Genomic DNA, 10,988 nt, shown 5'->3' on the forward strand with positions numbered 1-10,988 from the left:
CCAAATGGTTATCACTGAGACAAGTGGGGTAGCACTGGGGGAGTGAGGGAGAGAAGGTCTCACTTTCTATATTCTTCTTTTGTTTGAAGTGCAAAAGTATCTATTATTCTATATCTATTTAAAAAGGAACAACATTTTGGGGCGCCTGGGTGGCTCAGTCGTTAAGCGTCTGCCTTCGGCTCAGGGCGTGATCCCAGAGTCGTGGGATCGAGCCCCACATCAGGCTTCTCTGCTGGGAAGCCTGCTTCTTCCTCTCCCACTCCCCCTCCCTGTGTTCCCTCTCTCGCTGGCTGTCTCTCTCTGTTAAATAAATAAATAAAATCTTAAAAAAAAAAAGGAACAACATTTTAACTTTTGAAAAAAAATAAAGCCAAATAAATAAATAGGCCCAAACCGCTGGCCCCAATCTGGGGCAGTAGCGAAGTCATTATCCTGCTGTCTTTTGGCACGGTCTTCTGGAAAGGTGGGGAGTGGGGGGTGAATAATGCCCAAAGTACTTAAAATTCACATACTGCAAGGAGACCTTATCAGAGGAGATTCCTAAACCTTTCAAAATCCTTGGGTAATGTCTATCTATTAGGTCTTAGCTGGGGAAAGGAAAATATCAGAGAAAGAAAAGTCAGACTGAGAAAGTGATTTGAACTCCCCTCCCAGCCTAGGGAGGAGGGTGGGAGCGTCTCAGAACTATCGGGCCCCAGTTGGGTCTATAGGCTGGATATAGGCTTGAAGTAGGTAGTCTTGAAGACTCCAGTGACCACAGGACTTTGGGAGGGGCAGGTGAGGAGGGGCAACAAGGAAATATACTCTACAGGCCAAGACCCGAGGGATGAGAAAGGCAGTGCCAGCTGAGGCTACAGCCCATGGCCTGAAGCTCCTCCTCCAGGCAGGGCCGCGGGGAACCTCTTCTCCAGCCCATGGACATCTAGAAGATGCCAAGAGGTCCCCTAAGCCCAGCAAACCGAGGGCTGCAGTCCAAGAGGCTGAGTCTTCCCAGCTGGAGACCCTGTACTCCACCCCTAGCCTAGTACGTCAGAGGCCCAGGCAGCTGTAGCCTCTAGCTCCCCTTGGAAGGGTGGAAGTGGGCTCATCCAAGAGGGCAATGGGGCTCTTCCTCTGACCTTGGGCCCCTCCAGGTCCTGGGGACAGCAGGTGGCAGCCCCTCTTGGGCAGGCAAAGCCTAGCAGTTAAGAGTCAGGGCCCACCTGAGTTCAAGTCTTGGCTTTGTCCCTCAGCTGGGTCATCCTGGACAAGTCACTTAACCTCCTCGAGCCTCACTTTCCAAATCAATAAGGTGGGGATAATAGTACTAGCCCCATGCAGTTGTTACAAAGATTGAATGAACTAGTGCATGTAAAATACTTAGCAGAGTGTCCAGCACAAAATCAATGCTTAATGAATAATAATGTGCCTGATCCCCTAACTCCACATCACCTTGCTCCCTCCATTTCACTCCTTTCAAGGCCCATCTCCCCTTGAACCCCTAGTTCGTGTAGGGACCAAAAGCAAAGGCTTTGGAGTTAAACTAAAGTGTCTTCAAATCCTGGCTCCACCACTTACTAATTGCATGACTTTGGGTAATTACATACATACACATTTCTTTTCTACAAAATAAGAGTAATAATCTAAACTGCAATATATAAATGTATCAAGCCAACACACTGTACACTCTAAAAGTACACAATGTTATATATTAATAATATCTCAATAAAAAACTAATTAAAAAAATAAAGATTAAATTTAAAAAAGAAAAATGATCTAATAATACCTTCCTCGTTAGGCCATTAGAGATACAAATGAGATCATGCATATAAAGTTCCTGGCTCAAGGTAACAATAAATGGTGGCCTTCTGACTTTCTTGTAACCTCCAGGGTACTGAGCTCAAGAATAGGCACAAAGGCCATGTGTCCAAATGTGCTTATCTGCAGACTAAATGCTAGAGCCTAGAGACAAATTGATATCCAAGCTCCCAGAGGGTGCTGGGATTCAGGGAAGAAGGTGCCAGCTCTGGTGCCCAGGGAGGCTGTTGATGGAGAGAAAGCCCACCTGAGGAGTGGGGGGATGCCCTGGATCTGCCCCATTCACAAGAGGATGATCAGCCCTGAACGTTAGACTTATTTCAGGCAATTCCCTTGGACATCCATGGGCTACCAGAAGGAAGAGGATACAGGCCAGATTCAAGAAGAAAGAGTAAGAGCCCAGCCAGCTCCTCCCCAATTCAAGGTTAGGAGCAACTTCCTCCTCCCTGGCGCATCAGGAAAGCAGCTGGGGGAATCAGCACATCCCACCCAAATGAACTTGCTCTTCCTATTTCTCACAAGCTTCCCTTACACTTCTCCAGGTAAGTTCTGATCAGCTCCCCTAAAACCCCCCAATGAAGGCTGTCAACTCCACAAATTCTCTCTCCTACCCACCAAACCCTACAGCACCCTAACAGCAGCGTGGTTCGTCACCGGCCCCAGCCGTGGCTTCCAACTCTCACTCATAAAGACCCCCCCATACCCAGGTCTTTAACATAAGTGGAGGCCATGGTGGGGCCAGTAGAGACCAAGGGCATTAAAACAAAAGCAAAAACAGGGTTTTAAAAGCAAAAAAGGGCACTGATCACTGTAGTCTCAGTGAGGTCCAACACCTTCCCCCCACCTAAGTCAGGAAATTCAGGATGAGGTATGAGGTTTCCCAGCTGGGGAAAAGAAGTGGCTCTCCCACCTCTCCTTCACAATAGAGGCTACCTTAGCTTCTCACACAACATCGGCCACATTCTATATTATTCAGCCAACAACACAATCAAGTGGGAAGGAACTGCCTCCCTTCTAGACTCAGCCAAGACTCCTCCTCCAGGAAGGCCCTAAATAAATGGAATTCTATAGCACTTGATATGTAGGCTTCACCTTTTCCTATAACTTCAGTTACCAATATAGCATTTGTATACCATTGCCTGTGGGACCTGCCAGGGATAGCGTCAGAAGGAGCCCAGGGCAATGGCCCTCACAAAGGGACAGCCAACTTGACTGTGGGAACCAGGCAAGGCAACTTCCTGACTTTCTGTGCTAAAGAAACCCCACCATCAGTTCAACCTAAGTGCAGGGATCTGGGGAAATATTTAAGAGATTTAAGTTTAGAACAAAAACCCAACAACCACCCCCATATCAGACTGACTATATACAGTCAGCTCTCTGTATGCCTAAAATGGAGAGATCATCGGTAAACTTAATCCAAAATGGTAAAAAAAAAAAAATCCTAAAATCATTGCTGGTTCTTAACTCACAAGAGAATGGGGTCAGCAATGCAATTTCTCCTGAAGTTAACCCTAGCACACAGTTTTCAACAAGTACTTATTGAATGTCAAATAAATAAACAGGCTCTCAAGTAGATACTTGGAGTTATTCAAACCTCTTTATCTGTCTGTGTCTGGGTTGTCCCAGATAGCTCTCTGGACTGGGAGTCAGGACATCTGGGTTCTGGTCTCAGCTCTACCAGTAATTGTCTATGTGACCTCAGGTAAGTCACAGTATTTAATTTGGTGAGAGAGCAAGAGTAAATACAAGCATGTTCCTTCCAGCAATGTCATTTAACAGAGACAATCACCCTGTCTCTAATTTGGTACAAAACTATAACCCTTTAGCCACATTGGAACAACCAGATAGGTGAAGATGGGCAGTGGCTGGCAGAAAGGGCAATGAGAGGGGGGCCTGAAGAAAGTGAAGGGGCATAGAATGTCAGGGAGGTAATTCTACACCATGTTCCCAACGTTGTAAAACCACTTCTAAATCAAGGCCCCCTCATTTCCTGGCCTGTAGTAGAGTGTGAACACTAAGCTCTTGTTTACGAATCAAGTAGAAAACCCCCCAACACCAGAAGAAAAAGAAAGGGCTCGGACAGCCAATTCACAGAACACAAATGGCAAGAAACATAAGACAGAGGGGAGGTGTAAAAAAATGTTTGACCTCATTATTAACAAAAGAAATAGAAATGAAGTGACACCAAGATACCAGTTTACAACTATCAAATTACCAAATGTTGAAATGAGATGTGTTGAAGCAGGCTCTCTGATACACTGCTGGCAGGACTAACAGTGACAAGCTTTCGGTAAAGCGATATGGCCATATTTATCGAGAGCCTTTAAAAGAGCACTCCATTTGACTCCAGTGATTCCACTTCTAGAAATCTATCCTAAAGAAATAATTACAGATATACCTATATATAAAAAGATATACATATATAAAGATATATATACCTATATATAAGTATATATATGCCTATATATATATATATATATATATAAAGATATATATACCTATATATAAAGGATATATATTTACCTATATATAAAGAAGTTCATCACAACATGATTTATAATAATGAAAAGTGAAACTCCTACATGGCTGACAATAGGGGGTTATGTATATGTTATGGAATCATTAAGTATTTTCAAATGATTTCTAATGATATGGAAAATGCTAAGTAAAACAAAAAGCAGGATTACAAACTCTATAGTCAAATTCCAGTCACGTTTAAAAATATACAGTGCACACTGGGGCACCTGGCTGGCTCAGTCAATAGAGCATGTGACTCGATCTCACGATTGTGAGTTCAAGCCCCGTGTTGGGGGTAGAGTTTATTTAAGATATATATATAAAAGACTAGAAAGAAATACACCAGGACATTCACAGTTATTATATCTTGGTGATGAGTTATGGGTAATTTTTAAGATCTTACTTTCCTATATCTTCCCAATTTTCAACAATGAGCATGTGTTGTTTTTAAAATTAAAAAGCAGTGAAGGGTGTGAGGGGAGGGGGATGTTTGTTTATTTTCTGAGTTTTCCAAATATTTAGAGGTAGAAAGGGACCTTTGGGGGCGTGCCTGGGTGGCTTAGCTGTTAAGCATCTGCCTACGGCTCAGGTCATGATCCCAGGCTCCCTGCTCAGCAGGAGGCCTGCTTTTCCCTCTCCCACTCCCCTTGCTTGTGTTCCCTCTCTTGCTGTATCTCTCTGTCAAATAAATAAATAAAATCTTAAAAAAAAAAGAAAGGGACCTTTGATATAATATAGTGGTTTTCAACCCTATCAGCCCCAGTCCTCCCACGGTAGATACAATATTTTGTGATGTGCCCTTTGCACCCTGAAATGACTTTCATAGGTAATATAACCTGCTTATACACATAATTTCCAGAATAGTAATATAATATGCTAATTATGATATAAAGGAGGAAAAAAGGAAGTTTATGAGATAATATATATTTCAATATGCAAATGCCTGGGTAAGACTATACTAAAAGATATAATAAAGCAGACAAAGGCTTCCACTTATATATGCAGATCCACTGTGAATGCAATTGCTACAAAGAAAGACAAATACAGGTACGCTGCACTGGCAACTTAAAAATCCATGAATGGCACTGCATTGGTGACATGATTTTCAAAAATCTCAACTCTTGGTAAAGTTCTGAACCAAATAAAATACCATCTTCCCTCAATTTACACAGTTGTTGCATTCCTGGAAATTCAGTGTATATATTGAAATTGTACAAACAGGGACATCTCAGTGGCTCAGTTGGTTAAGCATCGAACTTTTGATTTTGGCTCAGGTCATGATCTTAGGATAGTGAGACTGAGCCCCCTGCTTGCTCTCGCTCTCTCAAATAAATAAATAAATCTTTTAAAAAATAAATAAAATTGTAAAAACATATTTTGTGTTGATTTGTAAAATAATTAGGCCAAACTAATTATACGAGGTTTTCCCACTTACATTGATGTCCTGTAGGACATTTGAAAATTTACAGATACAGATTTCTAGTTCCCATTCCCAATTCATAGTTATCCAAAACACGAAATTCACAATGACTCCCTTTTTTGTGAGTTGGGTTAGCATGCTTTAAAATTCATGATATTCACAGTTTCAGCCTTTGATACTATTTCTAAAACCTACTGCCTAAGAATAACAAGTGATTCCTAGAATGTATTTTTTTTAAAAGATTTATTTATTTATTTGAGAGAGAGAGAGAGAGAGCGCACTTTGGAGGGGGGAATAGAGGGAGAAAGAGAATCTCAAGCAGACCTCTTGCTAGCTCACGGCCCAACTCGGGGCTCAATCCCATGACCCTGAGATCATGACCTGAGCCAAAACCAGTGTGGATGCTCAATTGACTAAGCCACCCAGGCGCCCCTAGAATGTATTCTTAAAACTGACACAGATGCTTTTGGAATTATTAAAAGCATTGCTCTTCTTTATTAGCACCAAGCACAAGGGCAAATTACGTTTTTTAGAACCATTTACCATGATCCTTTGGTGATTTTCCCTAGCCTGGCCCCATCCTCAGGAGTATAAAAGGAACAGAGCTGGAAGAAAAGCACGAACAGGGCTAGGCCATAGGGAGAGAGGGGGGACTAGGTTGCTAGGTTACCACTTGAGCCGATCTAAGCAGTCCCAGAGGAGTACCAGACACAGGACAGGTCCCTCTCCCTGCCCCAATAGGTTGAGGGCTCTCTCAAAGGAAGGGGGTCAAAAGGTGGGGGAGGGGCTGGTCCCTCACACTAGGCACAAGTAAAGAAGTGAGGCAGAAGCACAAAGAAACAGACATCCCTGTATTTCTAAAATCATTCAAGTCTCCTTCATTAATTGGCTTCACCTCAAAAAGAAAGATTTCTTTATTAAGAAATACCAGAGAGTGAAAAACCTACCACACATACACATTTGTAGGCTCACACAAAAGTGCAGAGATTTACATATTAAATTTCATTTAAGTTAGAAAATAGACTTAAAAACAAAATACTTTCTTTCCCCAACAAGGTAAAGAGATTCAGTCAGTAGGAAAAGGGGCCTTAGGGGTAAAGGCAGGAAGGGCAGGGCAGGAAGAATGGAATTTAGCTGCTATAGAATTAGAACCCACATCTACCACTGGGAAAAAAAGCAAAGGGGGAGATGATGCTCTCTGCTAGGGCAAAGAGGGTCCCTGCAGCCAAATGGACATGAAGATGTAATCTCAAATAGCCAAATCCCACCACCCCTCAGGGGTTTTGGATCCGTGCCAGCCACCCTGGCCTGGGGAAGTGGGGTGTATAGGAAACTTAAGGGATGGAGAGGAAGGGGAGAGGTGGAAAGAATGTCAGGCATTGAAAAGAGTGAACAATTTAAGGCCTATTCCCCCGGGAAGGACCAATTCTTCAATCTCCTCTCTGATCCGTAACTCAGACTAGGGATAGTCCCAGCCGGTGCATGGTATGAACAGGACAGATCTTCAGGCCAAGGCCTTAACTAGAGATGATTTATAAAGAAAAAGAAAAAGAAAAAGAAAGAGGGAAGGGAGTATGAAAACAAGCAGAAACTTTAAAAAAAAACTCATTTCATGCTAGAGATAAAGGATTTCCAGGTTTACCCTTCACCTCAGAAAGAGAAAGCTTCTCTGACAGACCTCAGGGTCAGCAGAAGAGTGGTTGAGGTTAAGTTAAGTGCGGAGAGAAATCTGTCCTAACCCAAGAGAAAAGATGGGCTGAGAGAGGGTAGGCTGAGAACTGACTAAAAAGGGGTGCATCTGAGTGTCAGGTTAACTGGAAAAACCTAGTAACTTCCAAACTCTCAAGGCTTGGCCTTATTTTGAACTAAAATCTAACTAGAAGGATAAACCTTAGAGATCCAGAAAAAGAATGGGAAAGTAGAGGCAGATAGGAGAGGAATCTGAGTCAGTCAGAGCCAGTCTCCCCACTTCCCCTAAGGATTGCTACACTCAAACCCTGCTACAAAGAAAATAGGAAGACATACAGGAAAATCTGGAAGCACCCAAATTTCATTAATTTTAATTAACTGGGAAGGGTGAGACAGGCATTGGTCAGGAATCTTGACTTTAGATCATTTAAAAAGAAATATATACCATCGCTTGTAAAAGATCACTAACAAAATATTTCCAGGAGGAGGCCCTGATGAGCCTGCTTTAATAACCAAGACTCATTTGCAATTAACAGCATCCCTCTGCATAAAAACAATATCCTAATAAAGAACACGTTCTCTTAAGTAAATATAACCCTCTCCGACACTCCCAATCTTGCTAACACTGTATATTGCCTTGAAAGCCCTTTTCTAATAGCCCAGAATAAGGTAAACTTCAGCCCAGAATGTGGTATATAGATCAATGAAGAGTTTGGGAGATTTATCTCTCCAACTCAAGGGCCCCCTAGAAAATGGAAGTATGGGTAGTAACAAGCAACCCCTTCAACCCCCAACCCCACCCCCCACACGAAGACATTCACAACCTCATGGTGGTTCTTAAAATGGAAGGGGGAAGGAGGAGGCAGGCAGTTTGCATTAGACACAGTTTAATCACCTTCAAATAGATTAAAAGTTCTGGTTTACACTTCCCCCCCTCCCCGTAAGTCATCCAGACAGGACCCTGGCTTAGAAAGAGAAAAACACAGGTGCTTTAGGAAATATAGCCACATATAATACATAAATCTTCTTCCCTGAAATAGAGCAGGTCCTGAGCAGAGCTGACTGGGGGCCACAGCCCACCCCCAGGGTGAAGCGGCTCTGGGACTCTGCCGGTGGAAGTGCTGGAAGAGCGGGGCTTGGAGGAAGCCCCCGTGTGGTTACCAAGCCCGAGGTGGGCCAAGGCCTTGGAGTAGGTTTACCCGGGAGGGCAGCAGTGCTGGGCTTTCCCTCCTCACTCAGCCGAGGCCTAATGGAAGTACTGATTATTCTTTTTTTTCTTTTTTTTTCTTTTTTGAGGGGACATAGGGGTAGAGGAGAGGAGAGGAGAGCCTCTCTGTGCCTTGGTTTCCCCATTTGTGCATTCAGGGCCTCTACAGGCCTCACACAGGGAGTCTGAGGGGGTAGTGTTTAAGTGAGCACTCAGGCTTCCTCTGAGGAAAAGGAACCACCGAAGTGCAGACTTTTATTACTGCCATTCCCACTCCTAGTGGGAGCAGGAGTCAAAAGGAAAACAAAAGGGGCTAACGAGAAAGGAGGAGAGATGAGACAAAGAATGCGAGGGGACATGCCATTGGCATCTCATAAATTCTTACTAAGAATGGCACAGGTATTAAAAAGTTTCCAGACAGTCTACAAGAAATGTGAATTGTTATCGCTACAGTAACTACTTACATATATCTAACTGGAAAAGAGTGGGGCTTAGTTAGAGAGTGGGCAGGGGACAAAGGAGAAGCTCCAAGAATAAATACAAGTGGAAGTTACCTGCCCCACTCCTGAAAGGATTTGCTGGCAATGTTGGCACTTTGTAGCCAAGAGAATCCTCCAAGCATCTTCTAGCCTCTTCAATTCTGAAGGCCCCAAGAATCCAGTTAGGATTCCCTGGCCAGGGTTCTCTGTGACTGCCTCTGGACTCATGACATGCAGCAGCTTGAGAGGATTTGAGCCAGTCTCGAAAATCTTTAACCCCAGAATTGGACCAATGACCCCAAGCAGGGGAGCTGGGATCTGGAGGAAAGAGAAGGGAGTCCAAGGAGACTCTGTGGCTGAGGCCATGGAAAGCCAGTGCTGGGGCCCAAGAGACCCATTTGTCCAGTTACCAGAGGTGACTGACATCTTCTGTGACTGCCTTGAGTCCAGAAATTAAAAAAAAAAAGCTTGCAGCAAGAAAATGCCAGTGCGCAATTGGGTGAATAAAGACCAAAGGAAAACAGTAAAAGGGAGAGCTCACTTGCTCTCTGTCTCAGGTTTATCTTCTCCCCTTAAATCTCTCACAGCCCTAATTAAACACAAACAAAAGTCTCTTCCGTAGATAGGCTACTTCTCAGCTTCAGTCACCTCCTGTGGGGGCTCTGGGGGCTCTGGGGGTGGCATCTCTTCAGGAGTACTGGTGTCCTCCGGCATCTCATTTGGGCTCAGATGTTCTGTTGGGGCCTGAGAAGGGAAACATATCAAATTCAATACAAAGCTCTCCCTTAAAACCCAAATGGAGATAATACACAGACACTGAACTCTTCCTATGAACCCATCAACCACACTGATGCTACAGTCATGCAGCCACCAACATCAAACTCAGAACCAAGACTGAACCATAGTTTTCTTAACAGAATGAAACTGAAGTTTGAGTTCTAATCTTTGCTGTTGTGGATAGATGTTTCCATTATTATTCACGATAATAATAAAAGGGACCACAAATAATTACACAGACCCCTCCAACAGAATGCTATAACATACTTGTCTAACAAGGCCTGACCCAGTGGTTCTCAATCTTTTGTTCCCCTAACACACAGCTCACTAGAACAGTGATTCTAAACCAAACAGGGAGGGGTGGCAAAATCTTCAGATGGTATATGTGGTTGGAAAATGCCCCTGAATGATTCTAAAATACTACCCTTCCCTACATTCAACTTAGCATCACTAACCTAGACTGTTATGACTTAAGATCAGGTTCATCAGAAAAATGACATTCAAAATGATGATAATAATATATAAACAAGAGTTTGCTACACTTCAAAAAAGAAAAATTCAAAGTTTAGGAAAGGCAAAGTAGAGAACAATTATCTACTTTGCAGAAATCATTCACTTTTTAAAAGTAGGATTCTATTTGAAAAGAAAGTTCAACTCTACTAAAAATCTATTAGAATAAACAAGTTCAGCAAGGTTTCAAGATACAAGATCAATATACAAAAATTAATTGAGTAATGTGGCAGGATACAAAATCAATGCCCAGAAATCAGTTGCATTTCTATACACGAATAACGAGACTGAAAAGAGAAATTAGGGAATCCATCCCATTTACAATAACACCAAAAACCATACGTTACCTTGGAATTAACTTAACCAGAGACGTAAAGGACCTATATGCTAGAAACTATAGATCACTTTTGAAAGATATTGAGGAAGACATAAAAAGATGGAAAAATATTCCATGCTCATGGATTGGAAGAATTAACATAGTTAAAATGTCCATACTACCCAGAGCAATCTACACTTTCAATGCTATCCCGATCAAAATACCGAGGACATTTTTCAAAGAACTGGAACAAATAGTCCTTAAATTTGTATGGAA

At 42.8% G+C, this 10,988-nt stretch overlaps 1 protein-coding gene across 3 annotated transcripts in view; it reads right to left on the reverse strand.

Annotated features, from left to right (window-relative positions):
• Positions 1 to 8,293: 8,293 nt before the first annotated feature.
• ZDHHC9 (zinc finger DHHC-type palmitoyltransferase 9) overlaps positions 8,294 to 10,988 on the reverse strand; it is a 34,785-nt gene continuing 32,090 nt past the window's right edge. For all 3 annotated transcript variants that reach the window (XM_034649942.1, XM_034649941.1, XM_019799016.2), the window contains one exon: positions 8,294 to 9,853. In XM_034649942.1, coding sequence (XP_034505833.1) covers positions 9,737 to 9,853 — 117 coding nt within the window. In that variant the 3' untranslated portion in view covers positions 8,294 to 9,736. The remainder of the gene's footprint in view (positions 9,854 to 10,988) is intronic.

Source organism: Ailuropoda melanoleuca, chromosome X, assembly GCF_002007445.2.
Source record: "Ailuropoda melanoleuca isolate Jingjing chromosome X, ASM200744v2, whole genome shotgun sequence".
NCBI classification, from domain to species: domain Eukaryota; kingdom Metazoa; phylum Chordata; class Mammalia; order Carnivora; family Ursidae; genus Ailuropoda; species Ailuropoda melanoleuca.